The 18,496-nt window shown below is 34.1% G+C and overlaps 1 protein-coding gene across 1 annotated transcript in view; it reads right to left on the bottom strand.

Annotated features, from left to right (window-relative positions):
- Window positions 1-15,062, bottom strand: part of LOC142612923 (calcium-transporting ATPase 3, endoplasmic reticulum-type) — a 29,117-nt gene extending 14,055 nt beyond the window's left edge. The window contains exons 1-17 of the mRNA XM_075785096.1: window positions 14,855-15,062; window positions 14,638-14,688; window positions 14,476-14,509; window positions 14,174-14,191; window positions 13,397-13,533; window positions 12,978-13,052; window positions 11,751-11,796; window positions 10,734-10,793; window positions 10,546-10,626; window positions 8,217-8,302; window positions 6,132-6,233; window positions 5,207-5,260; window positions 4,454-4,555; window positions 2,901-2,959; window positions 2,416-2,560; window positions 1,858-1,965; window positions 191-343 (exon numbers count right to left, since the gene is read on the bottom strand). Coding sequence (XP_075641211.1) covers window positions 191-343; window positions 1,858-1,965; window positions 2,416-2,560; window positions 2,901-2,959; window positions 4,454-4,555; window positions 5,207-5,260; window positions 6,132-6,233; window positions 8,217-8,302; window positions 10,546-10,626; window positions 10,734-10,793; window positions 11,751-11,796; window positions 12,978-13,052; window positions 13,397-13,533; window positions 14,174-14,191; window positions 14,476-14,509; window positions 14,638-14,688; window positions 14,855-14,887 — 1,344 coding nt within the window. The 5' untranslated portion in view covers window positions 14,888-15,062. The remainder of the gene's footprint in view (window positions 1-190; window positions 344-1,857; window positions 1,966-2,415; window positions 2,561-2,900; window positions 2,960-4,453; window positions 4,556-5,206; window positions 5,261-6,131; window positions 6,234-8,216; window positions 8,303-10,545; window positions 10,627-10,733; window positions 10,794-11,750; window positions 11,797-12,977; window positions 13,053-13,396; window positions 13,534-14,173; window positions 14,192-14,475; window positions 14,510-14,637; window positions 14,689-14,854) is intronic.
- Between the last annotated feature and the right edge of the window lie 3,434 nt (window positions 15,063-18,496).

Raw genomic sequence — 18,496 nt, 5'->3', positions numbered from 1 at the left:
CTAAAATTTTTTTGCTAAAAGTATTGTAGATAAAGGTAAAAGTTAGCTGAAATAGTACAATGAGACCTATGAATAGTACCAAAAAATGCAGTGGGACCTATAAATAGTAGCAAAAATAAGCTGAATAGTAAAATAAGCTGACTTTTTAATCGGGAGCCAAACACACACTAAAGCAGGGATAGGATCAAACCTTTTCTGCCAAGACTCTGAGGGCTACTTCAGTTGACTCGCCAATTTTTTCATAGTTCCCCTTGTCAGGATTATATTGTAAAACAGACTCGTTGCAAAGGGCTGAACATATTGCTATGTGCAGAAGACAAGGTAATTCAGATGGAAATTCAAGCTGCAAAACAGCCCAACATCAAATCAATGTAGTCCTGAATGGGAGATTCTGAATGAAGACATAAACTACCTATCTCTAGAGTCAGTTCTAAAAAGTCATTGCAAATATTATATGCATTACTTTCTACTAAAATGGGTTAAAAAATGGCATGATGTTTACAGAAGAAAAAGTACAATACTCTTATCTAAAGCTATTTCAATTTTGTAAGGGAAAATATTTCAGTATTGGCTAACACTGGTATACCATTTTGGGATTTTTGATACACACACACGTGTTGATATACACAGTATACACACACACATCACAATTGAGAAACTAGCAATTCTAATTGAAATTTGGCCTAACGAATCTAAATGGTAAAAATGGTCACTTGACAGGTTGAACCATACGTGTTTGGCATTAAAGTTTGCTTGTTAGATGTTTGGAATCCAAAGTTAATAATTTAAGACTTCGGGTTTTGAGTGATGTTGTGTTGTCTAGCAGCACCTTAAGGATAGTTTAGATGCTTTTTTTTTTTTCAATTTTTGTTTGTGTGATTGTTTTTTTTTTTTTTTTTACTTGGAAATTTTAGTAAGAAGAGTATTAGATTTAATGATAACACATATGACTTAATAGAATGGTTCACAATATTTCCTTTATAAGATGGTTGTACCTCTATCTACTATTGTAGTTTCTATTGCAATTATGGCAAGCATTTTTATACATGAACATTGTCAAAACCCTGATTCATAACAAAATGAAAGATAATTATCTAACAGATTCTAGGTATTTCCAAGGCATAAAGCTTGTCCATTCAAAGAGCTAAAGCTGCTGGACTTACGCAAAGTGTAAACCTCATACAGTTTGTTAGGTTTCAATTCTAAGTTCAAGTTTGATGAAGATGATGATAATGGCAATGATAATATCATAATAACGACCATATATATATATATATATAGAGAGAGAGAGAGAGAGAGAGAATGGCACAAGCCAATGAACCTAAGCATCCTATTTGCACAATCTTTACTATTCTTAATGAAACATACTTTAAAGCATTTTAAAAACCCTAAAATTTCACTCAAATGCCAAGTATCTCATCTACCAGGTTACAATCATATCCTATTATGATGGAATTCAACTGACAGCTATATAAGCTGAATTGAGGGAACTTGGGAGTCAAAATCATTTGCATATCAAGTGGGTGGCATCTTTTTTTTATAAGTATGGGTGGCATCAGATTTAAAAGTCCTACACAGGGTTGGTCACTTTAAGTGAATATTCACTATACACTCCAAGTAAAACCTAAGATTCTGTCATGTAGGAAATAAAAAAAAAAAAAATAGAGTCCAACAGGTGCAATTTGGTGAACCAAATTTGACATAAAATGATCAGGAAAAGAATTCACATAAATGATCATTCAAAACTTTTCCACTTCTCCTGAATCATATTCATCTTTAATGTAAATAAATAACATGTAATTCTAACAAGTATGGAGTCAAGTCTCCAGAGAAAAATAATATACAAAAAAAAGTTACCAGCATCCCAGTGCCGTCAAAGATAACGCCTTCTGGTGCATATGTTGTCCCACTGACACTGTATTCAGAAATCACAGAACCATGCCCTACAGAATGAACCACACATACCTGGCCAGACGGAATAGCAGAGCAAAATTTTCATTTGATAAAACAATATAATTACACCAAAGATACACATACTGATAACAAATCATGAATTAAAGGTTTTCTGTATCTAGCAAACAAAATGGTGGGAAAATAACTTTTGAAAAACATATTACTTTTTTGTTAGATAATAAATAATTTCTACAACTTATCAAAATAAAACTTCAAAAAAAAAGAGTAAAGCATAGCAGATATTTTTTCTAAATTACAGTAATGTAAACAAATTAAGTCTAAAACCTTTGATGATTAAATTATTCAAACATCAAAACAAACAAAAAAAAAAACAAGAACAAGGTGCAAGGAGCAGAGGCAAACCCTTGAAGGATTGAGAAATCACTCAGCCTTATAGCAAGCTTGGAAGGTGCATAGATTAGGGAAGAAAAAAAAAAATTTTAAAAGTCTGGGGAAAATTACCTTTGAGACAGACATCATATTGGTAGTCAGAGTTCCAGTCTTGTCACTGCAAATTACCGTAGTGCAGCCTAAGGTCTCAACAGATGGCAAGGACCGTACAATAGCATTCAATCGAGCCATTCGCTTTGTCCCAAGAGCCAAACATCTACAAGAAGAGTTGAAAAAAAGACCATGAAGCAGAAATGGGAATACAAAATCATCTTAATAGATAAGATGCAAGCTAGGTCAGTCAACAAAATAAACTCAAAACAGCCACAAGATAACATATTTGAAAATAATATCATATCTCATTCTTCAAGTCAAGGTATGTCTATTACTAAATGGAGACTTACTCATATTTAAAAAAATGTAAAATGTAGAAGTAGAATCAACATCAGGGAGGGAAGAGGGAAATATGTGTCTTTTTCACATAGAATTAAACTCAGCAGAATCGACAACTGTTTAATGACCTATTATGCAAACCAAGTAAAAGGGAACGCACTCACGTTGTAACAACAGCAGGAAGCCCTTCGGGAATCGCTGCAACTGCAAGCGCAACTGCAATCTAGGCAGGCATCCATTTTTGTATGGAGAAAAACATGGAAAAGGAAAAAAAAAATCAACGTTGCCATTTAAAAGAAACTCAGCACAACCAAATTACCAAATAAAACAACAGAACAGTAGATAAACATAACAAAGATGACTTGACTATGATAACCAGGTTCTTAAACACCAAACCACAAACATACGAAAGTCAGCATCCATTGCATAAACAAAATCACAGAAGCCCTAACAAAAGGGTTCCTGAAAATGTGTATAAGGAATATCAGAGACATTATTATCACATTATTCCACAGGATTTGAACACATTTACACAAATTTAAAGGACTGTAGTCTTGCTTTAACGCAACTATTATATACAGCTGTAAAAGTTTGCCTGCAACTCAACTCAATGAAGCTCTAACCCCAATTTGTAGGGGTTGGATACATGAATTGAATGTTCATTTAATCATATGTAAGCCCATATTTTCAATTTAATATTTGGCAATCATGATTTTCCAACTACTTGGCTCGAGTTAATTTTGGTTTCCTCTATATTTTTTGGTCCCCCAACTCAAATCAAATCATTTATTCACCATGCTGATCTTTAGCCTTCATTACAGATGAGCAAACCATCATAAGGACTTCCCTCGTATCTTATCCTCCATGAACACCACCCACATGATTCTACAAATATCTTTTTGTTTTATTATATTTTTTCCTGTATTTTAACCTATCCATCTACCTTCCTAAACATTCTTCCTCTTCTTTTTTTATATTAATCTACTTACTTGAACATTCACATCAACTAAACTCTTTTGATTAGCATGTTTCAAAGCAACACTTTTCTACTAAATAAAAAAAAAATTATAGGAAATATAAACCAAACAGTATAATGGTATAACTATGTGGAACCATCATCCCATCAGCTCAAGAACCCATCTAGCAAAATCAACTTGCTTGCAATAACCAGATCCCTTACTTTCATAAAATGACATTGCATGAAGTAACCAGATCACAATATCTAATTCTCATCACATAAGTATAATTTTCACCATGTGATTGATCATTGAACAGAGAAATCTATTAGAATTATTTCTCTAGCTCCTGAATATCCAAAGCAAGATCTTGGAACTGTCCATGCATTCTCGTATAAAGACAGGATTTTCTTTAACATGCACTGATTTCACTCAAGTGACCAAGGAACAACATGCAATAGACCCTTGAGACCCTATTTTCATCAACCTTGCTCAATTAAAAAAAACCAAGATTTTAGTCTGCAAGAGATTTTTACAGTGTCAGATATTTTATTTAGTTGTGGATCCTTCCAACATATTGGCCCATTCCAATAAGATACTCAGTTTCTTATTGAAATTGCAGAGAAACAGTCCAAATCCTTAGACTTTTTTTTGGGCAATCCTAAGAAAAATGAAGGATATTTGACAGCCATCAAAACACCTATATATATTTCATGAACAAAACCTTTCACACCAAGCTGAAATATTATGAAAAGAATTACCTTAAAGTAATGAATTGCACCACGCAAGAACCCACCATGAGCAGGGTCACGAAAGTGACCAATATTTACAATCCATACTAGAACACAAATCCCTGCAATAACCTAATAACATAACCATTGTTAAGATTTCATCAAATAGAAACTAAAGATTAAAAATTGTTAGAAAGTCGGGACAAAATTGTGAGATTGAAAATACGTGAGATTGAAAATTGTTAGAAAGTTGGGACAAAACTTCTTTTCATATATTTAAAAATGCAAAACACATGATAGTGGTAAGAAAGAAAACAATCCTGTGGTAAAAACAGCATGATTCATTAATCACAGAAGAAATTCTATCCCCAGGGACCACCAACAAACATGGCTACTTAGAAACATAAATAGAGTAAAAACCTGATGCAGGTCCAAGAAGGCATAACTGGTTAAAACAATTTCAGATGAAAGATGCAAGAAGCATTTTACAGTTCATTAAATCCGGACTCAACCAGGACCCAGCTTTTAAACAGAACCATTCTTTCCACAACTAACTCATCCCCTCTGACAGAAAAGTCTTTTTTTTTTTTTAAAGGAACTCTGACAGTGTAAAAAATTAGCAAAAAACATTTTCATTTCTCCAAGAAATTAAGTTTACCAATTACCTGTGATTAATCAACAAAAACAACAACAAAGCCTTAACCACAAACAAATGCTAACAAACATAAGACAACTACATATTTATGCCCAAGTAAATGAAGACTGAAGACGATTTGCAATCACCTTGGCCAAAAAGGTACCAAATTCGTCCAGCTTCTTTTTCAATGGTGTCGCTTCCTGCAAACAATTATAGATATCAACAACTAGAATGTAAATACTGCACATTAACATGTAAAAACTACAATTATATTATCTTCCTGGTTAGAATGCAGTAATATCATTACCCACAGAACAATAGGAAAATCAAATGGAATGCACAAAAATTATTATCAACCGAAGGCCAATATGACAAGGTCTCCCAACTGACCAAGGTACCAATTCAAATGTCAATGGCTACTTCACAATTCACATTTCCTTTTTTGTTTTTGTTTTTGTTTTTGTTTTGTATATATAACAAAGGTAGGACTAGTGCCCACAGGAAGTAGAACCCAAACTGACCCATGTGGGGGGAGCTACCATCCTGACTAGAGGTCGGGTCACAATTCACATTTCCAAAAAGCCACAAATAGAGATAGCTCATATCTATCCCAATACAGAAGCTTTTTTTTTTTTTAGAATTTTCGATTGATAGTTACACACACCAGTAGGTATTGAACTCGCATTCTCACCCTCCACCCATTCTTGGGGGAGGAAGAAGTGTTATTTGAGCCAAAGCTCATTGGCCAGACAGCAGAATTTTGTCAGTGTCCACATTAAATTAATTTGCTGGAAGTTCTCTGTTATTGGCCTTAATTTGTACAGTACCAATTTACTGACTAGGAAATTGCTGACAGCCATATCTATAAGGGTCACAACTTCACACCTCTGCGGTAAATTGGCAATAAATAAATGGCAAATAGATTGCTATTGGCAATTGACATTTCTCAGCATGCAACATTACATAAGAACTAAAAAGAATAATTAATCAATGCGCACACAAAAGACATGGGCAACGGACATCTCTCCAGATACAAATTACAGTCCAAAGCTGAAGATACACAATGCTTACATCTTCTGTTTGCAACATCGAATCACGAATGCTACCCATCGCAGTGTTGGAACCAACTCCCACCACAACAGCTCTTGCTCTACCAGCAACAACTACTGTACCCTGGCAATCAAAATATGCTGGAACTTGTTTATTGCTAATAAATTATTATTACAGCAACAGCAGAAAAAAAAAGTTTCCAATAATTATAACAGCAGGGGAGGGGGGATTAGAACCCTAGACGTGTTATTAGAAACAACATAAGTGTCAGTTGAGAGAACCCTAGGAAAAGGAAAAGAAAATCCTTGAATTCTCTCTATGTTATTAGATTTAAGCAAACCAATTGAATATTTTGCACAATCATGTCCTCAACTTTAGGCACATAACCAAGTACCAATGAAGGCAATAATTAGGGGAAGAAAAAAAAAATGTAAAGACTTGCACAAATTACAACAAGGGGGAATATGGTACAAAATCATTGAATGCTTCAAAGCAAAAGCCATATAGGAGTGCAGAATTGAAATTTTAAACTGAAGCAAGTTTATATAATAAGCTTTTAAGCACCAAGTGATAAACTTGAAGAGCTTCCATCTTTAAGTTGTCAACAGTAAGGTAAGTGCACCACCTCATTGACACACACAGATTAAGGATCACGTGAAACCACATATACAGCTGGAAAATCAAGCATATAACCACTTCAAACCCTCAAAGATCTAAGGTGACAAAAAAAAACCTCTAACTGTGTGTTTATCCAGATGGATGCGGGACCTACAAAACCTGGATAAAATTTGCTCAGTTCATGCAACCAGGTCAGGCAGACTACAAACTCCAGATAAATTAACCTATAATTTCTCTTTTTTTGATAAATAAGCTTTGCCCCAAAGAGAGAGGGAGGTGAAGATTCAAACTAGTGACCACCAGGAGCCCTAGCCAATTGTGCTACACCTTGAGGTTCCAAACCAAAAATTAAGAACTAACAAACTATAAATGGTGAATGCCAAACTTGCCCTTTACATATATTTTGGTACCGTTTAACACATTATTTGTAATCTTTTTCAACCCTTTATCATGCTGAACAAGAACCAAGTATTAAATATTATAAGAAAGGATCTACATGTGTATTTATCAATTGTTATTATAAAAAATAAAATTAAAAAAAAAAAAAAAACCTATTAATTATATGTTTTATCCATAATGTTTCTTGTTAAAATACTTTTTAAAAAAATTCTAAATAAAGGATTAAGAAAGTAGATCACCTAAATTTATAATGCTCTTACCAATGACACAGCGTGCTGGGGTAAGGAAACAATAGCTTACAGAAGAATTATGGGGAACAATTTATCAGGCTACCTAGAAGTCCCCTACTAAGCATTGGGTTTGATTCTATTTGTCCCCTTTTAGAAGAGATACTATTTTTACTCTTCCACTAAAGGTTCACAGGCACTGGTTTTATTCATATATAATCAAAGTCCATCTAGGGACACAACAAAAATTTACAACAATTTCACAACATTCCCAAATTAACCTGCCACCTCACACACATGGATGGTAAAAACCATATTTAATTTGTAGAATGTGGTGAGCCCATGTGTGGGTGGTAGACTAATTAAGGAATGTTGTGAATTTTCGTTATGTCCCTAGCTTTATTGATACAATTAATATGTGGAAGCAATACAAGACGTCAGACCACCATTTTATATACTGTATACTGGCCGAATAAACCAGAACACCCAAAATCTAACCTCCAGCAATCTTTGATTTGACAATGAATGCTTTGAAATGTCAATCAGTTGAACCTAAGTACTCAACTAATGAACCACTTGCCTCTCCCCTGAGTGGATCAATCTCCAATCTGTTCACTTTCTTTTATATAAGATATGACTATATCTCAAATCAACCAGAAACCCAAGTACAGTAATGAAACCTTAAAATCTAAAACTTTTATGTAGTATTTTTTAATGCCAACTTATAAAGTGACAACATCTCGTACCATCATACACCTAAAATTTACATTGATACCACAGTAAACATTAAACAAATAACTGTGAATCTATGACAAGTCAATTGATATTGGTTTCAGAGTGAAACGATGCTTTATAACTTTACCGAGAAAAGAGTATTTGTCTTGTCTTGGTATACAGCATTTGTTGCTCTCGTGGACTCGAGCTCTTTTTCCACAGAGCAGCTCTCACCTGTCACCATTAAACAAACATTTCAGACAAATTGGACTATATAGCATTATTTTGGTCACATGTACATATATATATATATATAACAAGAGGCAAAGCCTGGCACGCATTGTTAGTCTTAGTAAGTACATGCTGAACCTTTATAATTGCAACTTAAAACATATGGCCATTTAAAACACAATTTCTAAATTTCCAGAGCATAGTGTAACTAGCCTCAAGTACATGCAGAGCATAAAAAATTGAAGTCCACATGAAACTGACTACTAATACTATATATAGTATTAATGAACATTCATGTCAACCTCATAAACTTTGGCCCGACAAGAAAAAGTTTCCAGCACTTTAAAGGTCATCAGAACAACACTATGAAGTGCCACTTCTTGTAAAACCTAGATCTTGTCCAACCACACCCCACCTAGATGCAACTTACTAATATCTGGTTATGAGCACCAAGAGAGAGAGAGAGAGAGAGAGAGAGATTAACAAAGTCAATCTCTGCCTGTTTCCAGAAACATGTGCAGTGCGGTAATGAGTATGGAATCATTATATCAAACCCAATTTGGCATCCAATATCAATCTCCTAAATAAGGAGACAATTAAACATATGCCAATATTTTGAGACAAACATAAAGCCTTTTTTTTACAAGAAAACGCATGTACGCAAATCCTGCAGCAGCAGGAGCCTAGTGCAATAAGCACAAATGCTTTTTGTTTTTGAACAATGAAATGAATGAATAATTTCTCCATTTATATGGTCATATATGTGTAAGTTCACACCAGAAATATGATATAGGTAAAATAGCCCAAAAATACATGATTAACTCATATTCCAAACGTGAAAGTAAGTTTTACATGCAATGAAGTGAGAGTTCTACCCTCTCGCAAGCACAAATGAACCATGCACGTTCTTAATACGTGCAATTATCATTTTGAAAACACCATCAATAGAACGTGAAGGTGATTTAAGCATGGGAACAAATTCTTACAAACAAAATGAAGAATGCCCAGCTTTATTGATAATCTCATCAACTGCGTCCAAGTAGCATAAAGTCAATAGAGGTATGCTTTTCACCTACAATGGACCCAAATAATTTCCAACTTGCTAGGTATCTATCATCGAAAGCCACTCTAAATATTGCCATGCATGTAAACACAACATAACTCCACAGATTGAAAATTGTGAGAACCTTTTTTTTTTAATAACATAGGGAATCTTTCTAAAAAAGAGCCCTTTGGACTCACCTCTAGCTAGTAAATCCTATGGCCAACTAACCCCACCCACTGGTAAGACCTACAATGACAAATATTTCTTACTCAAAAAGAGAAATCTATTAGGATGTCAGCTGTCATATGGACTGCAAATTCCCATTAGGATTTATCTTGCTATGAGAATTGTTGGAACTGAATAAACTATCCTAATTTGCATTTAGGAATTTTGTTATTGAATGCCTCAACAATTCAAAACTTTGCATGTTCTCCCCAAATTTCAATTTTATTATTAGTGTTTTGAATCTTTTATACGCAACACAAACTTCAAAATATGAACAAAAGTGAAAGTAAAACGTTTTTAACTCTTAATTTTTTGACCTGGACATATCCTGGGAGATGGGACAAGCAAAATTGGGAAAATTTATTTAGTTATGACAGGAAGTAATAAATGAATCTAAAAGCAACATTCACGTACCCAAATGTATATTTCATACTAAAAAAGATATCCCTTTATGTTACAGATACTGCAAAACTTTTAAAGAGCCTCCAAAATAGAAAGAACTTTTATTTTATTCAACTCTCTGATTTATTTCCAGAAATCTCAATATTTTATTTTAAAAAACGAAGTAATTAACAGGATGACGCTACAAATTTTCCAAACATTTATTAGAAAGTAGCACAAGTGTCTTTCATGGTGGTTACAAATTACTACAGAAGAGTGGAAAATATGTAATACAACAACAATACTTGGTGTAACTCTTCCTCGATTTTATTCTTATATTGAAAATCCCACGGTTGGAGTGCCAAGGGGAGGGGGGGGGGGGAGGAGGAAGTGAATAAGCTACAATTTCCCATTAACGATTCTACAAAGTAACCTTGATTCTAAGTACTACTTCAAAAGGTATATTTTCCATATTGTGGTATAGAGGCGTGTTGACTTCAATTGATCCTTTGCTTTGCAGATGAACATAATATAATGATACATTCGTAATGAAAATTGATCAATAAACAAAATTTGATATATAAAGTATAAATACCTGTAAGAATTGCCTGATCAACACGCAATTGATTGCTTAGCATCTCAATCATTCTCATATCGGCTGGAACTTTGCATCCCACTATTCCATTTACAAAATACAAAATAAAAGTGAATTCCTTAAAGGTATTGCTAAATTATGCCACACATATAAAACTTTTGTGAGTTTATAGAATATGGCTGACTTACCACTAACTTCTACAATGTCCCCTGGAACAAGCTCCGTTGCTGGAAGTATGGAGAAACAACCTGCAACAGAGAGTTTTTAAACAACAACTCAGTAATCAAAAACGATTATAATAGTGTAAAAATACAGGCTTTATGTTTTGCTCTATTGACTTCAGTTGTGACCTAAAGTCATCAATTTCACAGTGCCATCACACCATTAAAATAAAATAAAAAGACCCCATAAACCATTCAACACCACCACCAGCCCAAACCAAACTACCATCAGCCAAAGCCCATTATCCAAGTTCCCCCATCCCCAAAACTAAAAGGCCCACGATGTTAGTAAGCCCCGGCCATCCTTCTATCGTCAGAATAACTTTACGACAGTGGCGCCCTAAAGACAGAGGTAATAGAGAAGGGGTCATCAGGTGTCCTGAAAATTCTCATAGGCATTTCCATCATTTCAGAGTTTCATGAAAAAAGTTGCAAGAGAATTGTTTAGGAAAAACCTTCAAAACTGAGATTTTCTAAAATCCTTTATAAAGAATGTTTAGGGTACATAGTCTTTTGTATTTTTTGAATTCTTTAGGCTACTTCGTGCCTTTTTTGTATGAAGTAGTCTCTTTTTTAATTCAATTAATATTACCTATCCAAAAAAATAATAATGTTCAGGGCCCCTAAAGGCTCTACTACACCTGTTGCCAAACAACACTTGCAATAGATTTTGTCACACACACCCCAAAAATAAAACTCCATATAACCCTCCCAAATGCAAAGCCAATCCAAAAACAAAAACAAAACCAAAAAAAGAAAGGTATCAATATCACAACCATATAACCACACTGTAAAATTTCCAATGAATCACAATAGAAAAAGGTCTACTACCACATGCTTCTGTAATATGAATTTCACGTCCTTATAGAAAAAGTCAAAGATACCAAAAAATCCTATATATCATATTCATCAAGCAAGTCATATTTATCAAAGCATTACTAGCATTAACATTAACAGTGTTGTTTCTTCATCTGTTTGCTTTACCATTTCGTAGTACAGTTGCAACATCAGCTTGGTAGGCACGTAGCTCCTACAATAAAAGAAATAATCAGAGGTATCAAATTGAGCTTAAGCTGCATGCAATATAATATCTAGAACAAGAGAGCTAAAGGAAAGAATTTGTAACTAGTGAGATAAACACTATTTAAAGTTCAATTTCTTTTATTTCTCCACCTAAAAAAAAAAACTATACAAAGACAAAATCACATTAACCATCCTACATCACCCCCATCGTCCTTAAAAAAATTTAACGACAAGACATTTCCCATCAATCCTTCAGCCCCCCCACATTCAGCAACTCAGTAGAAATGCATAAAAACCCAAAATTCATGACTTTTTAGTGGGCTGGGAATTTACCTTGTCAAAGACTCTTTAAGTGCTCCCTGTTAAAAACAATTTTATTCATAAGAGAGGATAGTTCGCTTACACAGAAGTGTAGCAAACCGCTACTAAAGAATTACAATCTCATATTCAACATGTATTAAAAAAAAAAAATCAAGAAGAGACATGAGGGTATGCAGTATGCTACCCAAGGTTGACATGCATCCATGCAAATATCTCAACAAAGACTGTTTGATAACATGATTAGGACGTTACATTATACACTTTCAGTATGTTTAATGCCTTCTCTTGATTAGTATATAGTACAAACAGGACGAAGATTTGATGGTATTGGGAGCCATTTTTTTTTGGTAGAAAAACCTCTTGACTCACAAACACACAGGCATTCCCACGCTTAAAAATAATAATAATAATTTAACACATTTAGGTTATCAAGTTCAGGTCGTTTATTTTACTCATAAAATACAACCTGCACCCGTTCACCAAACCATCACCTAGTGATCCAGTATAAGCTAGCAATTAGAAAACTTGAGGCCAATAGACAACAATCGTGCCACCTCTAAAACTTCTGCATTAAACAGTAGAGGCAGATCTGTGAGAGTGACCAAAATGGGGTGACAATAAACAAGGGTGATGACTTACATATAAATTTCTAATATACTACTAAACTTCACCAAAAGTTAAGACAGCTTATTCAAGTCCTGATCGACAAGTGGCAAGAAATCTCTATAGCTTAATTTGGCAACGTTGGCAACTTATAAAACTAAGCTTCAATTTATGTTTAGTACAAGTAGAGAAGAGTAGGTAGCCTTGTCAAGATGTTTCCAAGCATTAATGTGAGTGTTCTAAATTCACTACTCCATGACTAACCTCAAGGGCCTTTTCAGCATTTGTTTCTGTTATCACTCCCACCGCAGCATTCGCAGCCAATATCATCAGGATAACCTGCTCATGCAACGAAGTCTGGTGAATATATGTAATCTAATTTTACATGTAAAGAATCTGGTGAATAAACACAATCGTATCCATACCTTGTGATATAGCACAAGGTACAAACAAAGTCTCACCTTTAATATCAATAAGATTCAAGCAAAATAAACTTTCACTTAAAATATAGACAACAGATATTGTAAGATTTCATATAAAATCTTTTTTAACTCAAAAAATTCTAAATTAATTAAGTGGGCACTGTTAAACTTTTCTTTTCTTTTCTTTTTATAAGCTAAATGAGCACTGCTAAACTATATATAAGAAACAGCTAGCCAAAGTAGAAGGATAATGTATCTTACAGAAGGCTCCAAGAATGCTGTTAAACCTGTCTCTCCATTAATCAGAGCCAAAATGAATGAAACAATCGCAGCAGCAATCAGTATCTTAACAAGCAAGTCATCAAACTGTTTCAAAACCAACTTCCAGAAGGGAGTCCCTGCATGTGCGAAACATAATACTCTAGCTCATTACAAGAATTTCCATGTTCAAATAATAACAGTTAAAATGGAAGGGGAGACACGTCCCCTCTCATAGTAAACTTGGCTTTCAATGTTTGGTAACGCAAGGGTGTCTTCTACTTGGCCTGTTTGCCCATTGATAAAATCAAGTTAGGTTATCAATGATCTTACTTTTACTCTCTCACTTCAACCTACTTCCAATATTTTGAATTTTCATGGTTTCAATTGTTTTTAAAAGCAAACAGATCAATAGTGATTAGCAACTTAGATAAAAATCGAGGATAACAAGAGTTAGGGAAGTAGGATGCATATCCAATGTTTTATATCTATAGCAACTGACAATTCAAGAAATTCTACGCATGAAAGAAATAGTACAGCAATAGAGAAACAACAAAACAGACTTTCTTTTTTTTCTTTCTTTGTTTGCTACACTACAACACCTGGGATTCAAACCCACATTCTCTCCACGATGAGGAGACAAAGGTACCGCTCAAAGCCAAGAGGCTCGGCAGTAAAAACAACAACAACAACAACAACAACAAACAGACTTGCTTCGCGTAAATCTAAAAATAAGTGGGAACTGGGAGTGTGAAAGAAGGAAATGCACAGTGTACTTACTTTTCTCTTCAGGCAGCACTGCAGACCATAAGCAAATCATGCAACCAAAGAAAAAAAGTATATACGTTAGAAGGAAAAAAAAATTACACTCAACCTGGTTGATAAAACAACTAAACAAGCAGAATTAGTACACATTAAGTAAGAAGAAACTACTACACCGAGCTCAACGGTGCCCCAATCATGTTCCCAATCAATTTGTGAATATTATACATAACACATAGAACCTAATACATTGAATATTAATCAAATTCTATAACACATCCCACTAATGTCAGAATGTATGTTACGAACAGAACACATACCGTTTTTACCAAAAATTCTAGCATGCCGCACAACCTTCAAACAACAGAAATAGTTTTAGTCAAATTCAAACTAGAGCTCAAGCTACAATCACTGATCTTAAATTTCAAATTGAAATAAACGAACATCAAGTAATTGTCAAAAAGAATCAAATATAAGCGTACCTGATCATCACTGAGACCTTTCCGTGGGTCCACCCTGAAGAAATCCAATACCTGACTCAACAAAACAGAAACAGAAGCATTAGAACAACAGTCTCTGAGAACTACTGGAATTTGCGGCAAGCAAGCTATCAAATGTTAAGAGTTAAGTCACAATTCAACATTCAAACAATTGGAGTAATAGAATTTCAAATCCAACTTAAGGACTCCATTGAATTACCTCAGTGACAGATCTGGCGTAGGCGTCTTCCATTGAGAAATGGAGAGCTTTTGGATCAGAAAAGAAGAGCTTTTTGTTCAGAACTTCAAAGCCACAGAAACCTGTGCCTTGTGGCTTCTTCAGGTTATTTTATCAGTTTGTTGTGCCCAGTTTTCAGTGCATGGTTGATGTGTCAAAGATCTAGAAAAGGAAAACGGGTCAGTTTCGCAAGCCTGGGTTTGAGAGAGCTCGGACGTTACATTCAAGCAGAGTGACGCTGGGCCTGGGGTTCGGAGAGGCCCAATTTTGTATTTGCGCCCCGTGGGAAGCGTGATAATGAAGTTGAGATCGCAATAATTAATTAAAATAAAAGAGACTGCAATAAATAAAGTCATTAAATAAATTGGAAAACAAATTTTTTAAAAAAATGGAATTGTTGTTATATTCGTGAAAGAAAACACTAAAAGATTCAAAACAAATGGAATTGTTGAAGACTTGAGGTGTTGAACACAAAGACACATTTAATTTCTGCCAAAAAATACAATTTAATTGTATTTTATACATTTTTAAATTGAAAAAAAAAAAAGCAATTAACTAAAATAATGCAGATCTTCCATTTCAGTTGTTTCCATCTATTTACTGTGCAATTAACTAAACATTTTTATTAAAAGCCTTGTGGACAATGGGCCGTACACCCAAAGCCCATTGAAGAATAGACCCGATTGAGGAAAGAACTCGGACCATACCCAATGAGAGAGAAAGCCTGGGCCCATTAAATAAACTGAGGTCCATTTGCAAGAAACGGTCCACATCCTCGAATTAACAACATAATTGTACATTGCTCGTTGGACAAACATGGCCAAGGAACCAATACCGACGAAGTAGCCGATGCTTACCACGATCCCGTGGGGAGCATCCAAGCAACCTGAGAAGATGGCTCTTGAACAATATATCTCCACATTAATTAGGTGCTCCCCTCTGTCTTTTGCTGCATCTATTGCTGTATGATCAGCCTAAATGGTGCTTCATACCCTAAAAATCCATTTTTATTATGAAAATGAGAGAAGAAACCCCTAATGAGACAAGTATCTTTTGACCTTTATCTAGACACAGGGGCAGAGTCACGTTGCCACTTGGGGGGCCGTGGCCCCTGTCAAAAAAAAAAAGTCCACCAACTTATAAACAAATTTTAATTGGGCCCCCCAATGATATACATTCAGCCCCTCTCCCATTTCTATTCAATATTTCAATTCACTCCCAGGCACCATCTCAGTTTCAATTGTAGGCTTTTTTATCCTCTAATAAAACAAAACATGGCTCACAACCCACTTATATTTAAATACCCAAAGCACTACCCAACAAAACAACACTTTATCACCCATTTTCCAACTCAAAATCAGAAGCTTCAGAACCCTTTCTTTTATTTCTCTTTTTACTCTCTTCTTGTCTATTGTCCTGTGTACACGCCAGACGCCACAGCCCACTCCACTGGTTCCAGCGGCCCCCAAAAAAAAAAAAAACAAAACCCTCAGCTCAGCTCAGCCCTCCTCTCAAACTCAATCCTCACGATCCCAAATAAATAACTAACCATTATTTTCTTTCTTCTTGCTTTCTTAAACTAAATCATTCAGAGTAGGGCCATAGCCAGAGGGTGAGTTTTCAGTTTCCACTTCATCTCTTTTTGGTGTTTTTTTTTTTTTTCTCAACTATCTACACTTAAATATTCACATGCTCTTTAATTTTTCATAGATTTTTAGAGAAATATATGATTGAAGGCATGGGTATGAGGAGATTGTTTGTGATGACTGATGAGTCTTGAAGGGAAGATAAAGTTTGCACTTTGTGAAGATGAAGTTTCTAAGGTAAAATTGTTTTGACTTATTACCTATTTTTGATTAGTTAGATATTATGTGGCAGTGGATGTTGTTAAATTGTTTGGTTTATGTTGTGTACTTATGTGTTTAATTTTTGCTTTTGTTAGTTTAATTTTTGCTTTTGTTTGAGGGGTTATTCTTAATTAAAATACAGGCAAATTTTAATAATAGGAATGATGATGGGTTGACTGTTTAAATTATAGTGGAATTTTGTTTTTTCTTGAGTATGAATAACATCCATATAATTAAGTAAAAATTTATAATTTTTTTTTTTTAAGTTCTTTTCAAGTTGATTTTTGAGTCATTCTTAAAGCTAAAAGAATTATGAGCAAACGAAAAACAATTGATGCATTCTTTAAGAACAAATATGTTAGCAATTTAGAAATTAGGGCACCTATAGCTGTAGAAACAAATGTTAATACTTCAATGCCTGATGAACACCCCTCCAAATGTTCAAGAATTCAATCCGAAGAAATAGATCGTGATCCAGGATCACGTAAACAATATATGTGAATCTCCTATCAACAAACAAGATGAAATCCGACGAGCTTATCTCAAAGAAGGTCTATATCAACTTAAAAATATAGACTATCCATACAACAATGATACTCATCGTCGTCGATTTCAAGTTTCATGGTTTGAATCACATAGGGATTGGTTGGAATACTCACCTTTAATGGATGCAATATTGTCTACCTTGCTACCTTTTTGGTAAGAAACCAATAGGTCGTCTCGGATCAAATGCATTCATTTCAAAAGGTTATAATAGGTTGGCCCCCCATGTAAAATTTTTTGGCTACACCCCTGTCTAGACAGCTCATAACTAAGAAGAAGGCCTCAACCTATATATAGAGCCCTCGTGCCCACAAGAAGGTGGATCATAGAGAGAGAAGAAAGTTGAGAGTTTTTGAATTTGTCTTTAGGTGTATGTATCCTCGGCAAAAACAAATTTACATAGTTTTTTTTTTTTCAATATAACCCCAATATTATTTAGTTTATACTTTTTTTGAAGTCTCTCGTTGCGGATTATCTGATTCCCATTAATTACAAATTAAATGTGACGATAAACTATAAACTTAGTGTTTTATCTTTAGTTAGTTATTGACCCCCCCCCTTCACACACACAAACATATATAGGTAAAGTTCAGAGAAAGTTCAATTATAATTTGTAAATAAAATCCAATTTTGTGTCATATGTCTTAATTTATGTGGTGACCATACTAGAATTATCCACTTTTTTTTTTTTTTATAGAAAGAATTATTCACTTAAGTTCGTGTCATGTGTCCACTTTACTTCTTTTTTTATGCCAAGTGATACAACAAAGATTACCACACATTCTATGTTATTAAAAATTAGGGAAAAAAATGATCACAAGTAGTATTAAATTTAGGTAAGAATTTTAATATGTGACTAATTATGTTTACTTTTTTAAAAAAATTGACTAATTATTTATATTCTTGTGATAAAAATTGTGTTTAATTTTAAATGTATATATATGTATGCATGTGTTACATGCTATTTGTTTTTTAATAATTTGACTAATTATTTATATTTTTATAATAAAAATTGTGTATAATTTTAAATGCATCCATGTGTTTGCATGAATTACATGTTAGTATATATACACATCCAAAGTTGATAAAATTCAATTAGATTTCAAATTATATTATAATTCCATGCCACGTATCCCATCTAAAATTTTAAATGTTGGTGCCAAGACTATTATACAATCAGGTATGCTCGATGGTTGTGGGTTCCAATTTAACTCAATCGGTAAAATTTATTGTC

The sequence above is a fragment of the Castanea sativa genome, chromosome 10, assembly GCF_040712315.1.
Source record: "Castanea sativa cultivar Marrone di Chiusa Pesio chromosome 10, ASM4071231v1".
In the NCBI taxonomy this organism is placed as follows: domain Eukaryota; kingdom Viridiplantae; phylum Streptophyta; class Magnoliopsida; order Fagales; family Fagaceae; genus Castanea; species Castanea sativa.
The sequence above is the reverse complement of the archived record's forward strand: the minus strand, read 5'-3'. Positions and strand labels throughout refer to the sequence as shown.